This window comes from Callionymus lyra, chromosome 1 (assembly GCF_982586985.1).
Source record: "Callionymus lyra chromosome 1, fCalLyr1.hap1.1, whole genome shotgun sequence".
Lineage (NCBI taxonomy): Eukaryota > Metazoa > Chordata > Actinopteri > Syngnathiformes > Callionymidae > Callionymus > Callionymus lyra.
The window spans coordinates 23160072-23184885 of NC_141818.1; the positions used below are offsets into that span (position 1 = coordinate 23160072).

At 40.4% G+C, this 24814-nt stretch overlaps 1 protein-coding gene and 22 non-coding genes across 23 annotated transcripts; all 23 read right to left on the bottom strand.

Moving 5' to 3' along the window:
• Nucleotides 1-611: 611 nt before the first annotated feature.
• Nucleotides 612-683, bottom strand: trnae-uuc (transfer RNA glutamic acid (anticodon UUC)). Its single transcript has one exon. It is a non-coding gene; the product is annotated as a tRNA-Glu (tRNA).
• A 375-nt stretch (nucleotides 684-1058) lies between these two features.
• Nucleotides 1059-1130, bottom strand: trnae-uuc (transfer RNA glutamic acid (anticodon UUC)). Its single transcript has one exon. It is a non-coding gene; the product is annotated as a tRNA-Glu (tRNA).
• Nucleotides 1131-2074: 944 nt separating this feature from the next.
• On the bottom strand, nucleotides 2075-2146 carry trnae-uuc (transfer RNA glutamic acid (anticodon UUC)). The gene has a single exon. It is a non-coding gene; the product is annotated as a tRNA-Glu (tRNA).
• Nucleotides 2147-2584: 438 nt separating this feature from the next.
• trnae-uuc (transfer RNA glutamic acid (anticodon UUC)) lies at nucleotides 2585-2656 on the bottom strand. The gene has a single exon. It is a non-coding gene; the product is annotated as a tRNA-Glu (tRNA).
• A 437-nt stretch (nucleotides 2657-3093) lies between these two features.
• Nucleotides 3094-3165, bottom strand: trnae-uuc (transfer RNA glutamic acid (anticodon UUC)). Its single transcript has one exon. It is a non-coding gene; the product is annotated as a tRNA-Glu (tRNA).
• A 437-nt stretch (nucleotides 3166-3602) lies between these two features.
• On the bottom strand, nucleotides 3603-3674 carry trnae-uuc (transfer RNA glutamic acid (anticodon UUC)). The gene has a single exon. It is a non-coding gene; the product is annotated as a tRNA-Glu (tRNA).
• A 5245-nt stretch (nucleotides 3675-8919) lies between these two features.
• Nucleotides 8920-15173, bottom strand: LOC148088437 (uncharacterized). The gene has a single exon (XM_087797661.1). The coding sequence runs from the start codon at nucleotides 12786-12788 to the stop codon at nucleotides 11874-11876; it is 915 nt and encodes a 304-aa protein (XP_087653787.1). The 5' UTR covers nucleotides 12789-15173; the 3' UTR covers nucleotides 8920-11873.
• An 858-nt stretch (nucleotides 15174-16031) lies between these two features.
• On the bottom strand, nucleotides 16032-16103 carry trnae-uuc (transfer RNA glutamic acid (anticodon UUC)). The gene has a single exon. It is a non-coding gene; the product is annotated as a tRNA-Glu (tRNA).
• Nucleotides 16104-16540: 437 nt separating this feature from the next.
• Nucleotides 16541-16612, bottom strand: trnae-uuc (transfer RNA glutamic acid (anticodon UUC)). The gene has a single exon. It is a non-coding gene; the product is annotated as a tRNA-Glu (tRNA).
• Nucleotides 16613-17049: 437 nt separating this feature from the next.
• On the bottom strand, nucleotides 17050-17121 carry trnae-uuc (transfer RNA glutamic acid (anticodon UUC)). Its single transcript has one exon. It is a non-coding gene; the product is annotated as a tRNA-Glu (tRNA).
• A 1268-nt stretch (nucleotides 17122-18389) lies between these two features.
• Nucleotides 18390-18461, bottom strand: trnae-uuc (transfer RNA glutamic acid (anticodon UUC)). Its single transcript has one exon. It is a non-coding gene; the product is annotated as a tRNA-Glu (tRNA).
• A 437-nt stretch (nucleotides 18462-18898) lies between these two features.
• Nucleotides 18899-18970, bottom strand: trnae-uuc (transfer RNA glutamic acid (anticodon UUC)). Its single transcript has one exon. It is a non-coding gene; the product is annotated as a tRNA-Glu (tRNA).
• A 437-nt stretch (nucleotides 18971-19407) lies between these two features.
• Nucleotides 19408-19479, bottom strand: trnae-uuc (transfer RNA glutamic acid (anticodon UUC)). The gene has a single exon. It is a non-coding gene; the product is annotated as a tRNA-Glu (tRNA).
• A 437-nt stretch (nucleotides 19480-19916) lies between these two features.
• Nucleotides 19917-19988, bottom strand: trnae-uuc (transfer RNA glutamic acid (anticodon UUC)). Its single transcript has one exon. It is a non-coding gene; the product is annotated as a tRNA-Glu (tRNA).
• Nucleotides 19989-20425: 437 nt separating this feature from the next.
• trnae-uuc (transfer RNA glutamic acid (anticodon UUC)) lies at nucleotides 20426-20497 on the bottom strand. Its single transcript has one exon. It is a non-coding gene; the product is annotated as a tRNA-Glu (tRNA).
• Nucleotides 20498-20934: 437 nt separating this feature from the next.
• trnae-uuc (transfer RNA glutamic acid (anticodon UUC)) lies at nucleotides 20935-21006 on the bottom strand. The gene has a single exon. It is a non-coding gene; the product is annotated as a tRNA-Glu (tRNA).
• Nucleotides 21007-21443: 437 nt separating this feature from the next.
• On the bottom strand, nucleotides 21444-21515 carry trnae-uuc (transfer RNA glutamic acid (anticodon UUC)). The gene has a single exon. It is a non-coding gene; the product is annotated as a tRNA-Glu (tRNA).
• Nucleotides 21516-21952: 437 nt separating this feature from the next.
• trnae-uuc (transfer RNA glutamic acid (anticodon UUC)) lies at nucleotides 21953-22024 on the bottom strand. The gene has a single exon. It is a non-coding gene; the product is annotated as a tRNA-Glu (tRNA).
• Nucleotides 22025-22399: 375 nt separating this feature from the next.
• On the bottom strand, nucleotides 22400-22471 carry trnae-uuc (transfer RNA glutamic acid (anticodon UUC)). The gene has a single exon. It is a non-coding gene; the product is annotated as a tRNA-Glu (tRNA).
• Nucleotides 22472-22906: 435 nt separating this feature from the next.
• Nucleotides 22907-22978, bottom strand: trnae-uuc (transfer RNA glutamic acid (anticodon UUC)). The gene has a single exon. It is a non-coding gene; the product is annotated as a tRNA-Glu (tRNA).
• A 437-nt stretch (nucleotides 22979-23415) lies between these two features.
• trnae-uuc (transfer RNA glutamic acid (anticodon UUC)) lies at nucleotides 23416-23487 on the bottom strand. Its single transcript has one exon. It is a non-coding gene; the product is annotated as a tRNA-Glu (tRNA).
• Nucleotides 23488-23925: 438 nt separating this feature from the next.
• On the bottom strand, nucleotides 23926-23997 carry trnae-uuc (transfer RNA glutamic acid (anticodon UUC)). The gene has a single exon. It is a non-coding gene; the product is annotated as a tRNA-Glu (tRNA).
• A 437-nt stretch (nucleotides 23998-24434) lies between these two features.
• On the bottom strand, nucleotides 24435-24506 carry trnae-uuc (transfer RNA glutamic acid (anticodon UUC)). Its single transcript has one exon. It is a non-coding gene; the product is annotated as a tRNA-Glu (tRNA).
• Nucleotides 24507-24814: the final 308 nt, after the last annotated feature.

Consider the following 24814-nt stretch of genomic DNA (forward strand, 5'->3'; position numbering starts at 1 on the left):
GCTGTAAAATACTGCAGGTATGTGTCTAAACATCGAAATAAAACGATCTCATGGACAGAAAGAATTCATTGCATATCCAAAAAATAACTTTTCTATTGTTTCCATACCGGGAGTTGAACCCAGGCAACATGGGTGAAAACGAGGAATCCTAACCGCAAGACCATATGGGAGATATGCCAATCAGAGAATGCTAAATAGGATCAACAAATTTTGATGGAAGAGAAAGCTATATGTTGGAATCTGATTCATAAGATAACTGTAAAATACTGCAGGGTTTTTTTTTCTAAACATCGAAATAAAACAGTCTCATGGGCAGAAAGAACTCATTGCATAGCCAAAAAATAAGACTTCTATTGTTCCCATTTTGGGAGTTGAACCCAGACTACATGGGGGAAAATCAGGAAACCTTACCAATAGACCACAGGGGAAATGGGACTCAGTGAGAATTCTACACAGTATCAACTAATTTTGATGGAAGAGAAAGATATATGTTTGAAGATGATTCATAAGATAGCTGTTTAATACTGCAGGTATGTGTCTAAATATCTAAATAAAACGATCTCATGGGCAGAAAGAATTCATTGCATAGCCAAAAAATAAGATTTCTATTGTTCCCATACCGGGAGTTGAACCCAGGCCACCTGGGTGAAAACGAGGAATCCTAACCGCTAGACCATATGGGAGATATGCCAAAAAGAGATTGCTAAACAGGATCAACACATTTTGATGGAAAAGAATGCTTTTTGTTGGAATCTGATTCATAACATAGCTGTTTAATACTGCAGTTATGTTTCTAAACATCGAAATAAAACGATCTCGTGGGCAGAAAGAACTCATTGCACAGCCAAAAAATAAGATTTCCTTTTTTCCCAATTTGGGAGTTGAACCCAGTCTACATGGGGGGAAACCTAGAATCTTTACCAATAGACCACAGGGGAAATGGAATCGGATTCATAACATAGCTGTTTAATACTGCACGTGTGTGTCTAAACATCGAATTAAAAGGTCTCATTGGCTGACAGAACTCATTGCATAGCAAAAAAATAAGATTTCTATTGTTCCCATACCGGGAGTTGAACCCGGGCCACCTGGGTGAAAACCAGGAATCCTAACCGCTAGACCATATGGGAGATATGTCATCCAGGGAATGCTAAACAGGATCAACAAATTTTGATGGAAAAGAATGCTATTTGTTGGAATCTGATTCATAAGATGACTGTAAAATACTGCAGCCATATGTCTAAACATCGAAATAAAACGATCTCATGGGCAGAAAGAACTCATTGCATAGCCAAAAAACAAGATTTCAATTTTTCCCAAACTGGTAGTTGAACCCAGTCTACATGGGGGTAAAACAAGAATCCTTACCAATAGACCACAGGGGAAATGGGAGTCAGTGAGAATTCCATACAGTATCAACAAATTTTGATGGAAGAGAAAGCTCTAAGTTGGAATCTGATTCATAACATAGCTGTTTAATACTGCACGTGTGTGTCTAAACATAAAATTAAGGTCTCATTGGCTGACAAAACTCATTGCATAGCAAAAAAATAAGATTTCTATTGTTCCCATACCGGGAGTTGAAACCAGGCCACCTGGGTGAAAACCAGGAATACTAACCACTAGACCATATGGGAGATATGCCAAAAAGAGATTGCTAAACAGGATCAACACATTTTGATGGAAAAGAATGCTATTTGTTGGAATCTGATTCATATTATAGCTGTAAAATACTGCAGTTATGTTTCTAAACATCGAAATAAAACGATCTCGTGGGCAGAAAGAACTCATTGCACAGCCAAAAAATAAGATTTCCATTTTTCCCAATTTGGGAGTTGAACCCAGTCTACATGGGGGGAAATCTAGAATCTTTACCAATAGACCACAGGGGAAATGGGAGTCAGTTAGAATTCCATACAGTATCAATTAATTTTGATGGAAGAGAACGCTGTAAGTTGGAATCTGATTCATAACATAGCTGTTTAGTACTGCACGTGTGTGTCTAAACATCGAATTAAAAGGTCTCGTTGGATGACAAAACTCATTGCATAGCAAAAAAATAAGATTTCTATTGTTCCCATACCGGGAGTTGAACCCGGGCCACCTGGGTGAAAACCAGGAATCCTAACCGCTAGACCATATGGGAGATATGCCAAAGAGAGATTGCTAAACAGGATCAACAAATTTTGATGGAAAAGAATGCTATTTGTTGGAATCTGATTCATAAGATAACTGTAAAATACTGCAGCCATATGTCTAAACATCGAAATAAAACGATCTCATGGGCAGAAAGAACTCATTGCATAGCCAAAAAACAAGATTACAATTTTTCCCAAACTGGTAGTTGAACCCAGTCTACATGGGGGGAAAACAAGAATCCTAACCAATAGACCACAGGGGAAATGGGAGTCAGTGAGAATTCCATACAGTATCAACACATTTTGATGGAAGAGAAAGCTCTATGTTGGAATCTGATTCATAACATAGCTGTTTAATACTGCACGTGTGTGTCTAAACATCGAATTAAAAGGTCTCATTGGCTGACAAAACTCATTGCATAGCAAAAAAAATAAGATTTCTATTGTTCCCATACCGGGAGTTGAACCCCGGCCACCTGGGTGAAAACCAGGAATCCTAACCGCTAGACCATATGGGAGATATGTCATCCAGGGAATGCTAAAGAGGATCAACAAATTTTGATGGAAAAGAATGCTATTTGTTGGAATCTGATTCATATTATAGCTGTAAAATACTGCAGTTATGTTTCTAAACATCGAAATAAAACGATCTCGTGGGCAGAAAGAACTCATTGCACAGCCAAAAAATAAGATTTCCATTTTTCCCAATTTGGGAGTTGAACCCAGTCTACATGGGGGGAAATCTAGAATCTTTACCAATAGACCACAGGGGAAATGGGAGTCAGTGAGAATTCCATACAGTATCAATTAATTTTGATGGAAGAGAAAGCTGTAAGTTGGAATCTGATTCATAACATAGCTGTTTAGTACTGCACGTGTGTGTCTAAACATCGAATTAAAAGGTCTCGTTGGATGACAAAACTCATTGCATAGCAAAAAAATAAGATTTCTATTGTTCCCATACCGGGAGTTGAACCCGGGACACCTGGGTGAAAACCAGGAATCCTAACCGCTAGACCATATGGGAGATATGTCAAAGAGAGATTGCTAAACAGGATCAACAAATTTAGATGGAAAAGAATGCTATTTGTTGGAATCGGATTCATAAGATAACTGTAAAATACTGCAGCCATATGTCTAAACATCGAAATAAAACGATCTCATGGGCAGAAAGAACTCATTGCATAGCCAAAAAACAAGATTTCAATTTTTCCCAATTTGGGAGTTGAACCCAGTCTACATGGGGGGAAAACAAGAATCCTTACCAATAGACCACAGGGGAAATGGGAGTCAGTGAGAATTCCATACAGTATCAACAAATTTTGATGGAAGAGAAAGCTCTACGTTGGAATCTGATTCATAACATAGCTGTTTAATACTGCACGTGTGTGTCTAAACATCAAATTAAAAGGTCTCATTGGATGACAAAACTCATTGCATAGCAAAAAAATAAGATTTCTATTGTTCCCATACTGGGAGTTGAACCCGGGCCACCTGGGTGAAAACCAGGAATCCTAACTGCTAGACCATATGGGAGATATGCCAAAGAGAGATTGCTAAACAGGATCAACAAATTTTGATGGAAAAGAATGCTATTTGTTGGAATCTGATTCATAAGATAACTGTAAAATACTGCAGCCATATGTCTAAACATCGAAATAAAACGATCTCATGGGCAGAAAGAACTCATTGCATAGCCAAAAAACAAGATTACAATTTTTCCCAAACTGGTAGTTGAACCCAGTCTACATGGGGGGAAAACAAGAATCCTTACCAATAGACCACAGGGGAAATGGGAGTCAGTGAGAATTCCATACAGTATCAACACATTTTGATGGAAGAGAAAGCTCTATGTTGGAATCTGATTCATAACATAGCTGTTTAATACTGCACGTGTGTGTCTAAACATCGAATTAAAAGGTCTCATTGGCTGACAAAACTCATTGCATAGCAAAAAAAATAAGATTTCTATTGTTCCCATACCGGGAGTTGAACCCCGGCCACCTGGGTGAAAACCAGGAATCCTCCCGCATATGGGAGATATGCCAAAAAGAGATTGCTAAACAGGATCAACAAATTTTGATGGAAAAGACTGCTATTTGTTGGAATCTGATTCATAAGATAACTGTAAAATACTGCAGCTATATGTCTAAACATCGAAATAAAATGATATCATGGGCAGAAAGAACTCATTGCATAGCCAAAAAATAAGATTTCTATTTTTCCCAAACTGGGAGTAGAACCCAGTCTACATGGGGGGAAATCTAGAATCTTTACCAATAGACCACAGGGGAAATGGATACGGATTCATAACATAGCTGTTTAATAGTGCACGTGTGTGTCTAAACATCAAATTAAAAAGTCTCATTGGCTGACAGAACTCATTGCATAGCAAAAAAATAAGATTTCTATTGTTCCCAATTTGGGAGTTGAACCCAGTCTACATGGGGGGAAATCTAGAATCTTTACCAATAGACCACAGGGGAAATGGAATCAGATTCATAACATAGCTGTTTAATACTGCACGTGTGTGTCTAAACATCAAATTAAAAAGTCTCATTGGCTGACAGAACTCATTGCATAGCAAAAAAATAAGATTTCTATTGTTCCCAATTTGGGAGTTGAACCCAGTCTACATGGGGGGAAATCTAGAATCTTTACCAATAGACCACAGGGGAAATGGAATCAGATTCATAACATAGCTGTTTAATACTGCACGTGTGTGTCTAAACATCAAATTAAAAGGTCTCATTGGCTGACAGAACTCATTGCATAGCAAAAAAATAAGATTCCTATTGTTCCCATACCCGGAGTTGAACACGGGCCACCTGGGTGAAAACCAGGAATCCTAACCGCTAGACCATATGGGAGATATGCCAAAAAGAGATTGCTAAACAGGATAAACATATTTTGATGGAAAAGAATGCTTTTTGTTGGAATCTGATTCATAACATAGCTGTAAAATACTGCAGTTATGTTTCTAAACATCGAAATAAAACGATCTCGTGGGCAGAAAGAACTCATTGCACAGCCAAAAAATAAGATTTCCTTTTTTCCCAATTTGGGAGTTGAACCCAGTCTACATGGGGGGAAACCTAGAATCTTTACCAATAGACCACAGGGGAAATGGGAGTCAGTGAGAATTCCATACAGTATCAATTAATTTTGATGGAAGAGAAAGCTGTAAGTTGGAATCTGATTCATAACATAGCTGTTTAATACTGCACGTGTGTGTCTAAACATCTGTCAGAAAAACTGTTCACAAAGTTTCACAGACAAAACAGTTCAATAGCAAAAGAGTCAGACTCACACCAGCAAGAGATTGTTCTTCACTCCGGAGGGAACAGCAGAACCAACGCGGAAGTTAGCTCGCACCAACTGTCCAACGAAGGCCTTGCGTCCCTCCCTTTTTATTCAGTTTGTTACAAGTAAAACATATTGTGGAGGTTACATCAAAAGCATTCTCTTCTGCTCATCCCCCCTCCCAACTTAGTTTGTCCTCAGTAAGATTCATTGTGCAGGTTACATCAGAGCATTGGCATCAGCAGTTCACAACAGTCTTACAGATGACACTCAAGGTTAAGGAGTATCCCACCGTTATCTGTTCACCTTCCGTCTCCCAACTCGTTCCCTGCTCTTTCACTTGCCCTTGCTGACCCCTGATGGGATATATCTTGTGAGGAGTTTCAAAACACATACACATTGTGCTTAAGGCAATTAGTGATTTCGAACACATATGCATTTGTGGTAAAGAAGTGAACACATTAATATTGTGATAATGTAGTAAGCAGTTTAAAACACATTAATATTGTAATAAAGCAATATTTCTTTCACATTTCCCTCCTGTTTATCAATATTAAACAGTGTTTTAAAAGACTGATTGCTGAAATGGGAAGAAAACTATCCCCAAAAACCCTTCCTGGGGGCAAAAAGAAGATAGAAACCCTTTCCCAGCAAGAAGCCAACATTTCCATTACATATATATACAACATTTCCCGACATTTCCAATTTGTAAAACACTCGGCTCATAACCTCTGCCTTGGTAGACTTTTCAGTTACAGCGTCAAAATAAACTGGAATATCATCGATACATTTTAGACTTCGCATTCTGAGTCGTCTTCAAGTGGCACCAACTCGTATTGTGCCATGGCTACAGTGACATGAGCAGCTACCTTGACGCTAACTGCGTCCATTATCTTAGCCATCATTATACGCAAACAAGGAACACCACATGCTATTAAGAAAATTAAAAATGAGATAATAGACACAACTATACCGGCAACAGTTAGGATTACATTTTTCCAGCTACCGAACGTGTCGTTTAACCATTGTAAGACTGGATTGGGGACCACACCTTCCATGCTTTGAGTTTTCTTACGGTAGGCTCTTAACAGAGTTAGTGTCTGGCTAATTGTTCCATTTTGAAGCGTATGGAGCGGGATATATGTACAGCATTCTCCTGTACTCTCAATGTACTTACAAACACCTCCCTTTTCTGCCAGGATCATATCTAACGCCTGACGATTCTGTACAACCATGAGAGAGGTTGCATGCAGTTGGGAGGCCACATGTGTTTGGAGAACTTCAGTGAAGTTAGTCAGAGTGTTGATTTTGTGATTCAGGTAATTAATGAGTTCTGTGTGTTTATAAGTGGTGACCGGAAACAACCCTCCAAAGATCGGAAGCTGAGACGCAGCCGCGTTTGCTTCGTCTAAGAGTTTGTCTTGGTCGGGAACATTTCGGGGCTGACCAATGGCATCAAAGTAAACAGGTGTATTACGAACCACTGGTGAATCAAGAATGCTTCTTTTTGCTCTCGCGTCAGTTACATTCATGTCTACACTTTGGTCATCATCATCCAACACATAAGTTTTTGTCTCTTGTACTCCTGTTACATAAGCACATTTACCTGTCCATTCTTCTACCAATCTGTTTCTCAAAACCCCACCTCCACACCACCACCATAACTGGGATCGAATGACGTGTTTCAAGACATTCTTTGACAAGTTAACGGTTTGATCACAGAACGATGCATTCAACCTCCCATAGTCCCTGCAAACGTCATTACCACAGGATGTTCGGGAGTAGCAAATAAATTTGCCCTCTGTCGGTGGATGGAACAAGAAGGGTCTGGACGTTGCTCCGATTATGGGGTACCTTTGAGCATATGGCATGCAGAAATTTGTCACTTTGAAACCCTGTGTCATGTTCATCACGCATGACGAGTTTCCAATCGGCTCAACCAGTGTTACTGCTGCCCTCGGTCTCATGCAAACTGCACAATCCTTTCTGATGGATCTGGCAATGTTTACAACACGCTCAAGGTAGAGATTGTTATCAGTAGTGAGTCCTGTGTCAACTGCCAACAATTCTTCGATGGTTTCTCCATAGGTATGAACTACAATACCTTGGGCAGGTGTAACGTCGCCTTTTCGGGATACAGTTACTGTGGCTTTTGGGAGGAGGTGTGTCTTGGTTTCTAAGATTGGTCTGTAGCATACTTTTATTAGGACAAATGGATCTGGACCATTTGCATACCAGGCCCATAGTGTCAAAACGCTACAATCTGTTTTATCTTTGTTTGGGAGTTCTGTCATGTCATTCATTTAAAAGTGAATATCAGATTCATTCTGCTGTGCGTCATGTACACTTTATCTTTCCAATTTTTCGCGCCATTATTTTGTTTGGTTTTTGGCCAATAATCACCTCTTTCTGTCGTTACATAATTATCCCATCCCCACCATGCATCTCTCTTAGCCAAGGTTTCTTGGGACATGAGATAGAACCAATATGTTGACCATTCATTGAACCGTACAGCCTTTCGTTTTTTGTTGGATGTTTCAGTGTGGAAGTTGGCTAACGGAATTGTCAAAACCGTGTCATTAGTTAGTTGTGTAAGATTGATAAAGGTGCCTGTATATTGTTGTAGCCGACTAATATCTCTAATGTCTTTTTGTGTGACATAACCTGGTTGTCCCTTCCCTAAGTAAACACCTTCATTGCATTGGGCTAGACAAAGGCTTGACCCTCCGCAACGACAACTGTCATCAAATTCCTTATCTCGTTTGTTTCTAGTCAGGTTCCTAGTTTGATTGAAGTTTCGTTCTACCACCTTAGAATTAGGTGGACCCCACTCTAAGATGTACAATGCCCACAAAAAGATTAGTACTGTTCCCATAATCATAGTACATACAATCATACATTGTCCAAAGTTTCTCACCCATCCGGAACGGAGAAGTCTTTGTGGTTGGTTCATCATTCTTCTCGAGAGTGTGCGTTCGCCGCGGAAGAACTCTCGTTCCATTCGTTGGGGTTTCTTCTGAACCCTCGAGAGCGTGCGTTTACCGCGGATAAACTCTCGTCCGATGCGTTGGAGTGAAGGGCAAGGCTGCCGGGCTCAGCAAAGAACCTTTCCTCACTCGTCCGTCTTTTTGACACGTGCAATTGAGGATGGGGCGCTGTGGTCTTTTTGACACGTGTAATTGAGGATGGGGCGCTGTGGTCTTTCGTCGGAGTGACAGGGCTGCCGGGCTCAGCAGAGGACCTTTATCACTCTGTCTTTTTGTCTTGTTGAAACGTGGTTGGGGCTCCAGAACCGTCAGGACCAGGAGGCAGTCGTCGAAGTTTACACTGAGATTGATGAATCCAACCGGTCCGGCCGTCGACCTTTACCGCTGTTGGACTGACAGCCACCACCTCGTGAGGACCGTCCCACCGTTCACTGTCCCACTTGAGTCGTCGCAGCACTTTTAGAAACACCAAGTCTCCAATTTGCACCTGGAAAGTCTGTGGGTCAGAACAAACTGGCAGATCATTGTGCTTACGAACCTCTCTCTGTTCATACAGTCTTCTCATGTGTGCTGGAATTGACCCTCCTGTTATACTCTGACCTTTGGGTGCAAGATCAGGTAAGGTATAAGGTCTACCGTATATGATTTCAAATGGAGACAATGTCTTCCCTTCAGCGGGTACAATTCTCATACCAATTTCAACGAGACCAACACAATCTGGCCATTGTCTTTTTGTTTCTCTCATTGTTTTCACAAGTCTTGATTTCACAGTACCATTGGTTCTTTCAACCAGTCCTGCGGACTGGGGGTGGTATACACAATGTCGTTTCAAATCAATGTTCAGGAGTTCACCAACTTTGGTTACAGCTTTGTTAAGAAAATGTGAACCATTGTCGCTTCGAATGAGCGATGGAATACCAAATGTAGGAATAATTCGACCACACAGTGCTTTAACAACTGTCTTTGCATCAGCATGTGCTGTTGGAAAAATTTCTACCCATCTTGAAAACACATCAATGATTACCAAACAATATTGTTTACCTTGTGCTTTGTTCAGTTCAATGTAATCCATGTGTATGGTGTGAAATGGTTCTGGTGGTTCTGGGAACTTTCCCCGTTTGGGTCTTAAATACCCTTGTGCATTGTTCCTTATGCAAATAAGGCACTTGTGACAAAAATTTTTTGAATATAGAGTGAACCCTTGAACGTGGTAATGCTGCTTCACTTGTGCTACCATCCCTCCTGTTGAGACATGGCTCAAACCATGACTCAATTTTGCTGCCCATTCAAACATAGATTTTGGTAACCACGGTTTCCCATCTGATAGTGTACTCAGACCTTTTGAGTTTGTTTCAGCACCTTGTTTTCCCCAATATGTCTTCTCTGTGTGAGGTGCGTTTTGTTGTCTGCTTATTAACACTTCATTTTCTTTTACAGGTGTTTCTTGTGAGGATGTGGTCTTCTGTGCAAGCATTGTTCCCACTTGTGAGCTTTTATGTGCTGCATCTTTTGCAGCCTGATCAGCCAGTCTATTTCCAATAGTGACTGGATCATTTCCTGTTAAATGTGCTTCACATTTACATATTGCCAACTTCTTTGGTAGTTGGATGACATGCAACAATTTAACGAGTAACTCTTTGTGAGCTACTTCTTTCCCTGTTGTTGTTTTAAACCCTCTTCTCGCCCACTGTTGACAAAACACGTGCACAGAACCATATCCATATTGACTATCTGTCCAGATAGTTACATCATCACCTTCAAAAATTTCACATGCCTTTATGAGGGCTGCTAGCTCAGCTGCCTGAGCTGAACTAGTTGATTTTAATTTCCCTTGATAAAGTACTTTATCTGCGGTCGTCACCGCGTACCCCACTTTGTTTTTTCCTTTTTCATCTTTACTCGCTGAACCGTCAACAAACACTACGGTTCCTGTCGTTAAAGGTGTATCTGTCAAGTCTGGTCGTGGTTTAGTTAAAATTTGGACTTGGCTTCCACAGTCATGTGGAGTGCCATCTAGTGGTGTGGGTACTAATGACGCTGGATTGAGTGCTCCACACCTGACAATGTTAATGTGTCCCTGAGATAACAATACAGCAGTGCAATGTAGATGTCGAGCAGGTGATAAGAAATGCATTTTCGTTTCCAACAACAAGACTGACACTGCGTGTGGTACTTTCAGAGTCAACGCGTGAAACAGGACGACCTCAGCGGACGCTTGCACAGCGAGCGCCGCCGAGAGCACGGCTTGTACACATTCTGGCGTTGCTCGTGCCACTGGATCCAACTGTTGTGAATAATATGCAACTGGTCTCATCTTGCTACCGTGTTTCTGCATCAGGACCGATGTCATGAATCCTTCTTTTGCTGTTACTGTTTGCTCAAAGGGCTTCGTGTAATCTGGTAAAGCCAATACACCTGAATTAATCAGCTCCTGCTTTACCTCCATAAAAGCTTTGTCTCCCTCTGGTGTCCATTTTATCTTTTCCATCATAGCCATAGGTGTCGTGTGGATCATGTCAAGAAGAGGTCTAGTGATCCCTGAGTAATTGGGTATCCATGTTCTGCAATAATTACATAAACCCAAAAAGGACATCATTTGTTTCTTTGTCTGCGGTTTCGGTGCTTTAGAAACAGCCTGTTTCTGTTTATCACCCACCACTCGTCCACTTCCTGTGAGAGTGTGACCTAAGTATGTGACTTCTTTTTTCCACAACTGCATTTTAGCTTTTGAAACTTTGTTTCCCGTCTCATACAAATACTGCAACAACGCAAGTGTGTCAGTTTTACATTGTTCCTGAGTTTCTGCCGTTATCAAAATGTCATCAACATAAGTGATTACTTGACTTTGTCGTGGTGGTTCAAAACCAGCTAAACATCTGGCTATAGCCTCTGAAAAAATGGTTGGCGAGTCACAGAATCCCTGTGACAGTCGCGTGAATGTCAATTTCTCCCCTTTGTAAGTAAAACTAAACCATGACTGACTTTTCTCGTCTACAGGAATGCTCCAAAAAGCATTGCTTAGATCGATTACTGAAAACCATTTCGATTTCGGGTTCAAACTATTCAACAGTGTGTGTGGGTTTGGCACATTCGGTGCTCTTGGTTGTACCGCTAGATTTACTGCTCTCAAATCTTGTACCAATCTCCATTTTCCTGTGCATGCCTTTTTTACTGGAAATATAGGAGTATTACAAGGTGAATCAGGGCAAGGTTTAATTATACCTGAGACTCGTAATTCTGCGATAACATGTTCAATTCCTTCTTCTGCATCTGGTTTGAGCGGGTATTGTCTTATCACAGGGCGATGCTCAGTCTTCCCTTTAATAATTACAGATGGAGTATTTTTCATCAGACCCACATCCGTGGGTCCTTGACTCCAGAGCTGCTCTGGCAACTTGCCCACAGCCTCCTCCTCCTCTTGTGAGAGGGAGAGGATCTGCACGTCTCAGCTCAAATGAGTTTGAGGGTTAGTTCTGAGTGTCCAATTTAATCGCACTCGTTGCCACCCCGTATGCGACACCTCCCACAGTGGGTTTTGTGGATTTGGCGTCCAACTCAGGTGTGGCAGTGATCCCGCAAGATCATTCATGTCTTTCCACTCATGCTTGTGGCTCTTTGCCAAGGACACATGTGGATGTTGTCCTGGCGGAAGCAGTTGTTTTACCTGAGCTGACACAACTGCTGTGGCAAAACCACACTTCTTTTTCCAATATAAGTGCTCTAGGTTTATTACCTGTGGTTCTAGTCGCAAGAAAAATTCATCATACTCTAAATCAGGACCTGGATCATTTTTATGTCTTATGGTTACGTGAAGGCCCTGTTTTCCCTGGATCTCTCCTCCAGGTTCAACTTTTTCTGCAATTTCTCTCAAGAGTTGAGCTGCTGCTCCTGTCATTTCTGTCTCTGGGATGTCTAATGACCACCAATAACGGGCGCTGCCTTCAGTCATCGGCGGTATGTCACCTACTGAGGCGACCACCCTCCCCTTGTTGTTTGTTTGTATTCTTATTTCTAGTTGTGTGATAACATCCCGTCCCAACAAGTTATGTGGACAAGATGGATGCAAAACTAGTTCAGCCTGCGCTACTCTCTGTGGTCTTTCTGGTGAAACAATGTTCAAAGTGTGTGTCAGTGGCAAATGTTCAACTGTTCCATGAGCTCCTTTCATTTTGACTATACCTTTTCCTGGCCTAATTTTCTTTGGGTCCCATCGACCTAGTACTGAAACATCAGCACCGGTGTCTACCAAAAAAACTGTTGGATCTCCGTTTACCAGGAGTGTTATTTCAGGCCTTTTACCAGGCTCTGTTAAATGTCTTAACAAAAGGTCTTGAATTTCAGGTATTTCTTCATCAAACATTGTGTGTGAGAGTAAAATTTCTTCTTCCTCGTTATCAGTTACATATGGCGGAGCACTCGGTTGTGACCTTGGTGCTGCCACCTGTTGCAGGCTTAGTCATTCATCATCCTCAGACGAATCATCAGAGCTGTGTTTTCGTCTGGGTTTATCTTTGCGCTTGTTTTTCTCAGTACAATCTCTGGCGAGATGTCCTGTCTTTCCGCAAATAAAGCATCGACCTTCTTTTAAAAGCTTTCTCTTTTCTGCGGACAGTGTATTAGGATCAAAGGGTTTTCTTATTTCCTTTAGCAGTTTGTTATGGGATTTAACTTTATTCTGCCCTGCGTAATACACGTGTGTTACATTTGTCTGTACGACCGGGTCACTTTTTACTTGCTTTTTCTCTAATGTTTCGTAATTTCGGGCATATGCCATGTGGTCGTTTGTTCCAGCAGTCTGCCAGGTCACATTTTGCTTCCTGACATATCTCGACATTTCTGGTCTCATTTGGTTCAATAAAAGATCTTTGAAATGTGATTCCCACAGAAATGGTTGATCTTCGGGAATCCCACCATGTTTGTTAAAAACATCCATTAATCTGACTTTGAAGTCGTCTATTTTTTCGCCGTCATTCTGTGTACAGGCTCTTATTTTATTAGGATCAGGTCTCTGTGCATAGATCCGTTCACATCTTTCCAAAATGTCATTCAGAGGTAACAAGACTTGTGCATGTGGTATGACGCCACCTTGATCATTCAATCCTGTCCACCCCTCCATTATAGTCCCGTACCTACTTCCTGTAGATAGTGCCATTAATTTAGTTATCTCGTGACCGTTTAACCTGTGACCAGTGACAAGATCTCTAATTTCTCTGACAAACTGTTTTATGTCTGCATCAGGTGTTGCAATAGATTTAACTATGTCTCTGAGTTCTCCGGGTGTCCATGGTCTAAAAACATAGAATGGTACATTTGCATCAATACTCGGCATTTGAATCATAGGAAATGCTCCTGTAGTTTGTTCGTTAATATCATGTAGCTTCAGCTCTGATTTTACTTGTAGTGGATGCTGTGGATTCATTCGTTTTTCCCACTCACCGACACCCCCCATACTTCTTGTCACCCTTTTCTCAAAAGTTCCAGATTCAACTGGGTTGTTTGAGTTAGAATCATAATGACCTGAGCTAAGGTCAGGGCTGGCAGCATTCCAACTTGTAGAGGAGGCTGCTGCTGAGTTATGATCACGTCTCCCTGAGATGGGGTCAGGGCTGGCAAAACTCCAATTTTCAGAGGAGTGTGCCGAGGATGGGTCTGATGTCGTCATCATTGGTGTGTACGACGGAGGTGCTTCGGGCAGGCTCGGATATAACTTAGGTATTTCCCTCACTCCGGCCCCTCCCGTTTGTCGAACCCGTGGTGTTGGAGTTGGAACTGGCCCCCGCCCTTGCAACTCGGGTGAAGGGAACCCCAACTGCTCTGCTCTAGGGGCATTTCTCCTTTGCACATTATCAGCGGTCAGAGCCACAATGAAACTTGCTCCTGCATCGTCATTATCAATTTGTTTTTTCTTATCTCTTTTCTCATTCTTCTTCTTTGCTCTGTCATACAGAGTCTTACATGCGCACCACTGCTTTCCATGTGCTTCGTTCAACTTTCCCTTTTCTGTATCTTTCAAAGACAATTTACTCAACAAGTCACTCAATTCTGTCTCATCATCAACATCTCCTGAAAAATCATATATTTTTCGCCACTTTTCCACAAATCTACAACAACCTTTATTGCCTTTTTCTGCCAACTCAATTTTACGCAATCGTTCTTCTTTTTCTCTCTTTTTATTAATTGCTTCTGCTTCCGCAAAAGTCTTATTTGCCTTCTTCATGTCGTTCTGGTATGTGTCTTATCGAGTTTTTTCGAAAGAAAATGCTAAATGCCTGGGAACGACCGGATACCAAGCTTCTACCTCAAAAGAGGCGGGTACCCCTGGGTGTTTATACTCACAGTCGTTTTACCAGTTTTAGATTCTTTCTTTTACTCAAGACTCCAATTTCTATGATGGTTTTGTAAATTCTTGGTCAGTTTTACGTTGTCACCGTTAGGTTTCGACCGACAAGAATCCCAACAACCTCTCAGTGAGAAAATGGTCCTGGTGTTACAGTAACACCCCGTACTGCAAGTACGGCCTTTAAACAGAAAAGATTAAACCTCTTTCTATTTTCTTGTACCTTGTGTCACAATGATACTCACAATGATACTCCGTATTACAACAATACGGCCTTAGATCACTCAGTGATCTCGTGGAGGGACGTCTACGTTGTCCCCTTTAGTCCCACGTTCCGTTCATTTGATACAACGATGCTTTATATCACAATGACACAACTTAGTCAGAAAAACACAACTGACCTCAATCTCTTCGCTGGTGGAGTTGATCTGGTCTTGGATGCCGTCAGCGTTCTCTCCGGTAGATGATGTCCGACTCCTGGCCTCGTGGAAAGGAGGTCTCCCAGGGGTTTGTAAGACCCACTGGCCGGTGCACCGTGTGGTTCAGGCGTCGTCGATCATCCACCGAAGAAAGGGCGTTGGCATCCGGCTCGAAGGACCAAGTTAAATGTCAGAAAAACTGTTCACAAAGTTTCACAGACAAAACAGTTCAATAGCAAAAGAGTCAGACTCACACCAGCAAGAGATTGTTCTTCACTCCGGAGGGAACAGCAGAACCAACGCGGAAGTTAGCTCGCACCAACTGTCCAACGAAGGCCTTGCGTCCCTCCCTTTTTATTCAGTTTGTTACAAGTAAAACATATTGTGGAGGTTACATCAAAAGCATTCTCTTCTGCTCATCCCCCCTCCCAACTTAGTTTGTCCTCAGTAAGATTCATTGTGCAGGTTACATCAGAGCATTGGCATCAGCAGTTCACAACAGTCTTACAGATGACACTCAAGGTTAAGGAGTATCCCACCGTTATCTGTTCACCTTCCGTCTCCCAACTCGTTCCCTGCTCTTTCACTTGCCCTTGCTGACCCCTGATGGGATATATCTTGTGAGGAGTTTCAAAACACATACACATTGTGCTTAAGGCAATTAGTGATTTCGAACACATATGCATTTGTGGTAAAGAAGTGAACACATTAATATTGTGATAATGTAGTAAGCAGTTTAAAACACATTAATATTGTAATAAAGCAATATTTCTTTCACAACATCGAATTAAAAGGTCTCATTGGATGACAAAACTCATTGCATAGCAAAGAAATAAGATTTCTATTGTTCCCATACGGGGAGTTGAACCCGGGCCACCTGGGTGAAAACCAGGAATCCTAACCGCTAGACCATATGGGATATATGCCAAAGAGAGATTGCTAAACAGGATCAACAAATTTTGATGGAAAAGAATGCTATTTGTTGGAATCTGATTCATAAGATAACTGTAAAATACTGCAGCCATATGTCTAAACATCGAAATAAAACGATCTCATGGGCAGAAAGAACTCATTGCATAGCCAAAAAACAAGATTTCAATTTTTCCCAAACTGGTAGTTGAACCCAGTCTACATGGGGGGAAAACAAAAATCCTTACCAATAGACCACAGGGGAAATGGGAGTCAGTGAGAATTCCATACAGTATCAATTAATTTTGATGGGAGAGAAAGCTGTAAGTTGGAATCTGATTCATAACATAGCTGTTTAGTACTGCACGTGTGTGTCTAAACATCGAATTAAAAGGTCTCGTTGGATGACAAAACTCATTGCATAGCAAAAAAATAAGATTTCTATTGTTCCCATACCGGGAGTTGAACCCGGGCCACCTGGGTGAAAACCAGGAATCCTAACCGCTAGACCATATGGGAGATATGCCAAAGAGAGATTGCTAAACAGGATCAACAAATTTTGATGGAAAAGAATGCTATTTGTTGGAATCTGATTCATAAGATAACTGTAAAATACTGCAGCCATATGTCTAAACATCGAAATAAAACGATCTCATGGGCAGAAAGAACTCATTGCATAGCCAAAAAACAAGATTTCAATTTTTCCCAATTTGGGAGTTGAACCCAGTCTACATGGGGGGAAAACAAGAATCCTTACCAATAGACCACAGGGGAAATGGGAGTCAGTGAGAATTCCATACAGTATCAACAAATTTTGATGGAAGAGAAAGCTCTACGTTGGAATCTGATTCATAACATAGCTGTTTAATACTGCACGTGTGTGTCTATACATCGAATTAAAAGGTCTCATTGGATGACAAAACTCATTGCATAGCAAAAAAATAAGATTTCTATTGTTCCCATACCGGGAGTTGAACCCGGGCCACCTGGGTGAAAACCAGGAATCCTAACCGCTAGACCATATGGGAGATATGTCATCCAGGGAATGCTAAACAGGATCAACAAATTTTGATGGAAAATAATGCTATTTGTTGGAATCTCATTCATATTATAGCTGTAAAATACTGCAGTTATGTTTCTAAACATCAACATAAAACGATCTTGTGGGCAGAAAGAACTCATTGCACAGCCAAAAAATAAGATTTCCATTTTTCCCAATTTGGGAGTTGAACCCAGTCTACATGGGGGGAAATCTAGAATCTTTACCAATAGACCACAGGGGAAATGGATACGGATTCATAACATAGCTGTTTAATAGTGCACGTGTGTGTCTAAACATCAAATTAAAAAGTCTCATTGGCTGACAGAACTCATTGCATAGCAAAAAAATAAGATTTCTATTGTTCCCAATTTGGGAGTTGAACCCAGTCTACATGGGGGGAAATCTAGAATCTTTACCAATAGACCACAGGGGAAATGGAATCAGATTCATAACATAGCTGTTTAATACTGCACGTGTGTGTCTAAACATCAAATTAAAAAGTCTCATTGGCTGACAGAACTCATTGCATAGCAAAAAAATAAGATTTCTATTGTTCCCAATTTGGGAGTTGAACCCAGTCTACATGGGGGGAAATCTAGAATCTTTACCAATAGACCACAGGGGAAATGGAATCAGATTCATAACATAGCTGTTTAATACTGCACGTGTGTGTCTAAACATCAAATTAAAAGGTCTCATTGGCTGACAGAACTCATTGCATAGCAAAAAAATAAGATTCCTATTGTTCCCATACCCGGAGTTGAACACGGGCCACCTGGGTGAAAACCAGGAATCCTAACCGCTAGACCATATGGGAGATATGCCAAAAAGAGATTGCTAAACAGGATAAACATATTTTGATGGAAAAGAATGCTTTTTGTTGGAATCTGATTCATAACATAGCTGTAAAATACTGCAGTTATGTTTCTAAACATCGAAATAAAACGATCTCGTGGGCAGAAAGAACTCATTGCATAGCCAAAAAATAAGATTTCCTTTTTTCCCAATTTGGGAGTTGAACCCAGTCTACATGGGGGGAAACCTAGAATCTTTACCAATAGACCACAGGGGAAATGGGAGTCAGTGAGAATTCCATACAGTATCAATTAATTTTGATGGAAGAGAAAGCTGTAAGTTGGAATCTGATTCATAACATAGCTGTTTAGTACTGCACGTGTGTGTCTAAACATCGAATTAAAAGGTCTCATTGGATGACAAAACTCATTGCATAGCAAAGAAATAAGATTTCTATTGTTCCCATACGGGGAGTTGAACCCGGGCCACCTGGGTGAAAACCAGGAATCCTAACCGCTAGACCATATGGGATATATGCCAAAGAGAGATTGCTAAACAGGATCAACAAATTTTGATGGAAAAGAATGCTATTTGTTGGAATCTGATTCATAAGATAACTGTAAAATACTGCAGCCATATGTCTAAACATCGAAATAAAACGATCTCATGGGCAGAAAGAACTCATTGCATAGCCAAAAAACAAGATTTCAATTTTTCCCAAACTGGTAGTTGAACCCAGTCTACATGGGGGGAAAACAAGAATCCTTACCAATAGACCACAGGGGAAATGGGAGTCAGTGAGAATTCCATACAGTATCAATTAATTTTGATGGGAGAGAAAGCTGTAAGTTGGAATCTGATTCATAACATAGCTGTTTAGTACTGCACGTGTGTGTCTAAGCATCGAATTAAAAGGTCTCGTTGGATGACAAAACTCATTGCATAGCAAAAAAATAAGATTTCTATTGTTCCCATACCGGGAGTTGAACCCGGGCCACCTAGGTGAAAACCAGGAATCCTAACCGCAAGACCATATGGGAGATATGCCAAAGAGAGATTGCTAAACAGGATCAACAAATTTTGATGGAAAAGAATGCTATTTGTTGGAATCTGATTCATAAGATAACTGTAAAATACTGCAGCCATATGTCTAAACATCGAAATAAAACGATCTCATGGGCAGAAAGAACTCATTGCATAGCCAAAAAACAAGATTTCAATTTTTCCCAATTTGGGAGTTGAACCCAGTCTACATGGGGGGAAAACAAGAATCCTTACCAATAGACCACAGGGGAAATGGGAGTCAGTGAGAATTCCATACAGTATCAACAAATTTTGATGGAAGAGAAAGCTCTACGTTGGAATCTGATTCATAACATAGCTGTTTAATACTGCACGTGTGTGTCTATACATCGAATTAAAAGGTCTCATTGGATGACAAAACTCATTGCATAGCAAAAAAATAAGATTTCTATTGTTCCCATACCGGGAGTTGAACCCGGGCCACCTGGGTGAAAACCAGGAATCCTAACCGCTAGACCATATGGGAGATATGTCATCCAGGGAATGCTAAACAGGATCAACAAATTTTGATGGAAAATAATGCTATTTGTTGGAATCTCATTCATATTATAGCTGTAAAATACTGCAGTTATGTTTCTAAACATCAACATAAAACGATCTTGTGGGCAGAAAGAACTCATTGCACAGCCAAAAAATAAGATTTCCATTTTTCCCAATTTGGGAGTTGAACCCAGTCTACATGGGGGGAAATCTAGAATCTTTACCAATAGACCACAGGGGAAATGGGAGTCAGTGAGAATTCCATACAGTATCAATTAATTTTGATGGAAGAGAAAGCTGTAAGTTGGAATCTGATTCATAACATAGCTGTTTAGTACTGCACGTGTGTGTCTAAACATCGAATTAAAAGGTCTCGTTGGATGACAAAACTCATTGCATAGCAAAAAAAAAAGATTTCTATTGTTCCCATACCGGGAGTTGAACCCGGGCCACCTGGGTGAAAACCAGGAATCCTAACCGCTAGACCATATGGGAGATATGCCAAAGAGAGATTGCTAAACAGGATCAACAAATTTTGATGGAAAAGAATGCTATTTGTTGGAATCTGATTCATAAGATAACTGTAAAATACTGCAGCCATATGTCTAAACATCGAAATAAAACGATCTCATGGGCAGAAAGAACTCATTGCATAGCCAAAAAACAAGATTTCAATTTTTCCCAAACTGGTAGTTGAACCCAGTCTACATGGGGGGAAAACAAGAATCCTTACCAATAGACCACAGGGGAAATGGGAGTCAGTGAGAATTCCATACAGTATCAACAAATTTTGATGGAAGAGAAAGCTCTACGTTGGAATCTGATTCATAACATAGCTGTTTAATACTGCACGTGTGTGTCTAAACATCGAATTAAAAGGTCTCATTGGCTGACAAAACTCATTGCATAGCAAAAAAATAAGATTTCTATTGTTCCCATACCGGGAGTTGAACCCAGGCCACCTGGGTGAAAACCAGGAATCCTAACCGCTAGACCATATGGGAGATATGCCAAAGAGAGATTGCTAAACAGGATCAACAAATTTTGATGGAAAAGAATGCTATTTGTTGGAATCTGATTCATATTATAGCTGTAAAATACTGCAGTTATGTTTCTAAACATCGAAATAAAACGATCTCGTGGGCAGAAAGAACTCATTGCACAGCCAAAAAATAAGATTTCCATTTTTCCCAATTTGGGAGTTGAACCCAGTCTACATGGGGGGAAATCTAGAATCTTTACCAATAGACCACAGGGGAAATGGGAGTCAGTGAGAATTCCATACAGTATCAATTAATTTTGATGGAAGAGAAAGCTGTAAGTTGGAATCTGATTCATAACATAGCTGTTTAGTACTGCACGTGTGTGTCTAAACATCGAATTAAAAGGTCTCGTTGGATGACAAAACTCATTGCATAGCAAAAACATAAGATTTCTATTGTTCCCATACCGGGAGTTGAACCCGGGCCAACTGGGTGAAAACCAGGAATCCTAACCGCTAGACCATATGGGAGATATACCAAAGAGAGATTGCTAAACAGGATCAACAAATTTTGATGGAAAAGAATGCTATTTGTTGGAATCTGATTCATAAGATAACTGTAAAATACTGCAGCCATATGTCTAAACATCGAAATAAAACGATCTCATGGGCAGAAAGAACTCATTGCATAGCCAAAAAACAAGATTTCAATTTTTCCCAAACTGGTAGTTGAACCCAGTCTACATGGGGGGAAAACAAGAATCCTTACCAATAGACCACAGGGGAAATGGGAGTCAGTGAGAATTCCATACAGTATCAACAAATTTTGATGGAAGAGAAAGCTCTACGTTGGAATCTGATTCATAACATAGCTGTTTAATACTGCACGTGTGTGTCTAAACATGGAATTAAAAGGTCTCATTGGATGACAAAACTCATTGCATAGCAAAAAAATAAGATTTCTATTGTTCCCATACCGGGAGTTGAACCCAGGCCACCTGGGTGAAAACCAGGAATCCTAACCGCTGGACCATATGGGAGATATGCCAAAGAGAGATTGCTAAACAGGATCAACACATTTTGATGGAAAAGAATGCTATTTGTTGGAATCGGATTCATAAGATAACTGTAAAATACTGCAGCCATATGTCTAAACATCGAAATAAAACGATCTCATGGGCAGAAAGAACTCATTGCATAGACAAAAAACAAGATTTCAATTTTTCACAATTTGGGAGTTGAACCCAGTCTACATGGGGGGAAAACAAGAATCCTTACCAATAGACCACAGGGGAAATGGGAGTCAGTGAGAATTCCATACAGTATCAACAAATTTTGATGGAAGAGAAAGCTCTACGTTGGAATCTGATTCATAACATAGCTGTTTAATACTGCACGTGTGTGTCTAAACATGGAATTAAAAGGTCTCATTGGATGACAAAACTCATTGCATAGCAAAAAAATAAGATTTCTATTGTTCCCATACCGGGAGTTGAACCCAGGCCACCTGGGTGAAAACCAGGAATCCTAACCGCTAGACCATATGGGAGATATGCCAAAGAGAGATTGCTAAACAGGATCAACAAATTTTGATGGAAAATAATGCTATTTGTTGGAATCTGATTCATATTATAGCTGTAAAATAATGCAGTTATGTTTCTAAACATCGAAATAAAACGATCTCGTGGGCAGAAAGAACTCATTGCACAGCCAAAAAATAAGATTTCCTTTTTTCCCAATTTGGGAGTTGAACCCAGTCTACATGGGGGGAAACCTAGAATCTTTACCAATAGACCACAGGGGAAATGGAATCGGATTCATAACATAGCTGTTTAATACTGCACGTGTGTGTCTAAACATCGAATTAAAAGGTCTCATTGGCTGACAGAACTCATTGCATAGCAAAAAAATAAGATTTCTATTGTTCCCATACCGGGAGTTGAACCCGGGCCACCTGGGTGAAAACCAGGAATCCTAACCGCTAGACCATATGGGAGATATGTCATCCAGGGAATGCTAAACAGGATCAACACATTTTGATGGAAAAGAATGCTATTTGTTGGAATCTGATTCATAAGATAACTGTTAAATACTGCAGCCATATGTCTAAACATCGAAATAAAACGATCTCATGGGCAGAAAGAACTCATTGCATAGCCAAAAAACAAGATTTCAATTTTTCCCAAACTGGTAGTTGAACCCAGTCTACATGGGGGGAAAACAAGAATCCTTACCAATAGACCACAGGGGAAATGGGAGTCAGTGAGAATTCCATACAGTATCAACAAATTTTGATGGAAGAGAAAGCTCTAAGTTGGAATCTGATTCATAACATAGCTGTTTAATACTGCACGTGTGTGTCTAAACATTGAATTAAGGTCTCATTGGCTGACAAAACTCATTGCATAGCAAAAAAATAAGATTTCTATTGTTCCCATACCGGGAGTTGAACCCAGGCCACCTGGGTGAAAACCAGGAATACTAACCACTAGACCATATGGGAGATATGCCAAAAAGAGATTGCTAAACAGGATCAACACATTTTGATGGAAAAGAATGCTATTTGTTGGAATCTGATTCATATTATAGCTGTAAAATACTGCAGTTATGTTTCTAAACATCGAAATAAAACGATCTCGTTGGCAGAAAGAACTCATTGCACAGCCAAAAAATAAGATTTCCATTTTTCCCAATTTGGGAGTTGAACCCAGTCTACATGGGGGGAAATCTAGAATCTTTACCAATAGACCACAGGGGAAATGGGAGTCAGTTGGAATTCCATACAGTATCAATTAATTTTGATGGAAGAGAACGCTGTAAGTTGGAATCTGATTCATAACATAGCTGTTTAGTACTGCACGTGTGTGTCTAAACATCGAATTAAAAGGTCTCGTTGGATGACAAAACTCATTGCATAGCAAAAAAATAAGATTTCTATTGTTCCCATACCGGGAGTTGAACCCGGGCCACCTGGGTGAAAACCAGGAATCCTAACCGCTAGACCATATGGGAGATATGCCAAAGAGAGATTGCTAAACAGGATCAACAAATTTTGATGGAAAAGAATGCTATTTGTTGGAATCTGATTCATAAGATAACTGTAAAATACTGCAGCCATATGTCTAAACATCGAAATAAAACGATCTCATGGGCAGAAAGAACTCATTGCATAGCCAAAAAACAAGATTACAATTTTTCCCAAACTGGTAGTTGAACCCAGTCTACATGGGGGGAAAACAAGAATCCTTACCAATAGACCACAGGGGAAATGGGAGTCAGTGAGAATTCCATACAGTATCAACACATTTTGATGGAAGAGAAAGCTCTACGTTGGAATCTGATTCATAACATAGCTGTTTAATACTGCACGTGTGTGTCTAAACATCGAATTAAAAGGTCTCATTGGCTGACAAAACTCATTGCATAGCAAAAAAAATAAGATTTCTATTGTTCCCATACCGGGAGTTGAACCCCGGCCACCTGGGTGAAAACCAGGAATCCTAACCGCTAGACCATATGGGAGATATGTCATCCAGGGAATGCTAAAGAGGATCAACAAATTTTGATGGAAAAGAATGCTATTTGTTGGAATCTGATTCATATTATAGCTGTAAAATACTGCAGTTATGTTTCTAAACATCGAAATAAAACGATCTCGTGGGCAGAAAGAACTCATTGCACAGCCAAAAAATAAGATTTCCATTTTTCCCAATTTGGGAGTTGAACCCAGTCTACATGGGGGGAAATCTAGAATCTTTACCAATAGACCACAGGGGAAATGGGAGTCAGTGAGAATTCCATACAGTATCAATTAATTTTGATGGAAGAGAAAGCTGTAAGTTGGAATCTGATTCATAACATAGCTGTTTAGTACTGCACGTGTGTGTCTAAACATCGAATTAAAAGGTCTCGTTGGATGACAAAACTCATTGCATAGCAAAAAAATAAGATTTCTATTGTTCCCATACCGGGAGTTGAACCCGGGCCACCTGGGTGAAAACCAGGAATCCTAACCGCTAGACCATATGGGAGATATGCCAAAGAGAGATTGCTAAACAGGATCAACAAATTTTGATGGAAAAGAATGCTATTTGTTGGAATCGGATTCATAAGATAACTGTAAAATACTGCAGCCATATGTCTAAACATCGAAATAAAACGATCTCATGGGCAGAAAGAACTCATTGCATAGCCAAAAAACAAGATTTCAATTTTTCCCAAACTGGTAGTTGAACCCAGTCTACATGGGGGGAAAACAAGAATCCTTACCAATAGACCACAGGTGAAATGGGAGTCAGTGAGAATTCCATACAGTATCAACTAATTTTGATGGAAGAGA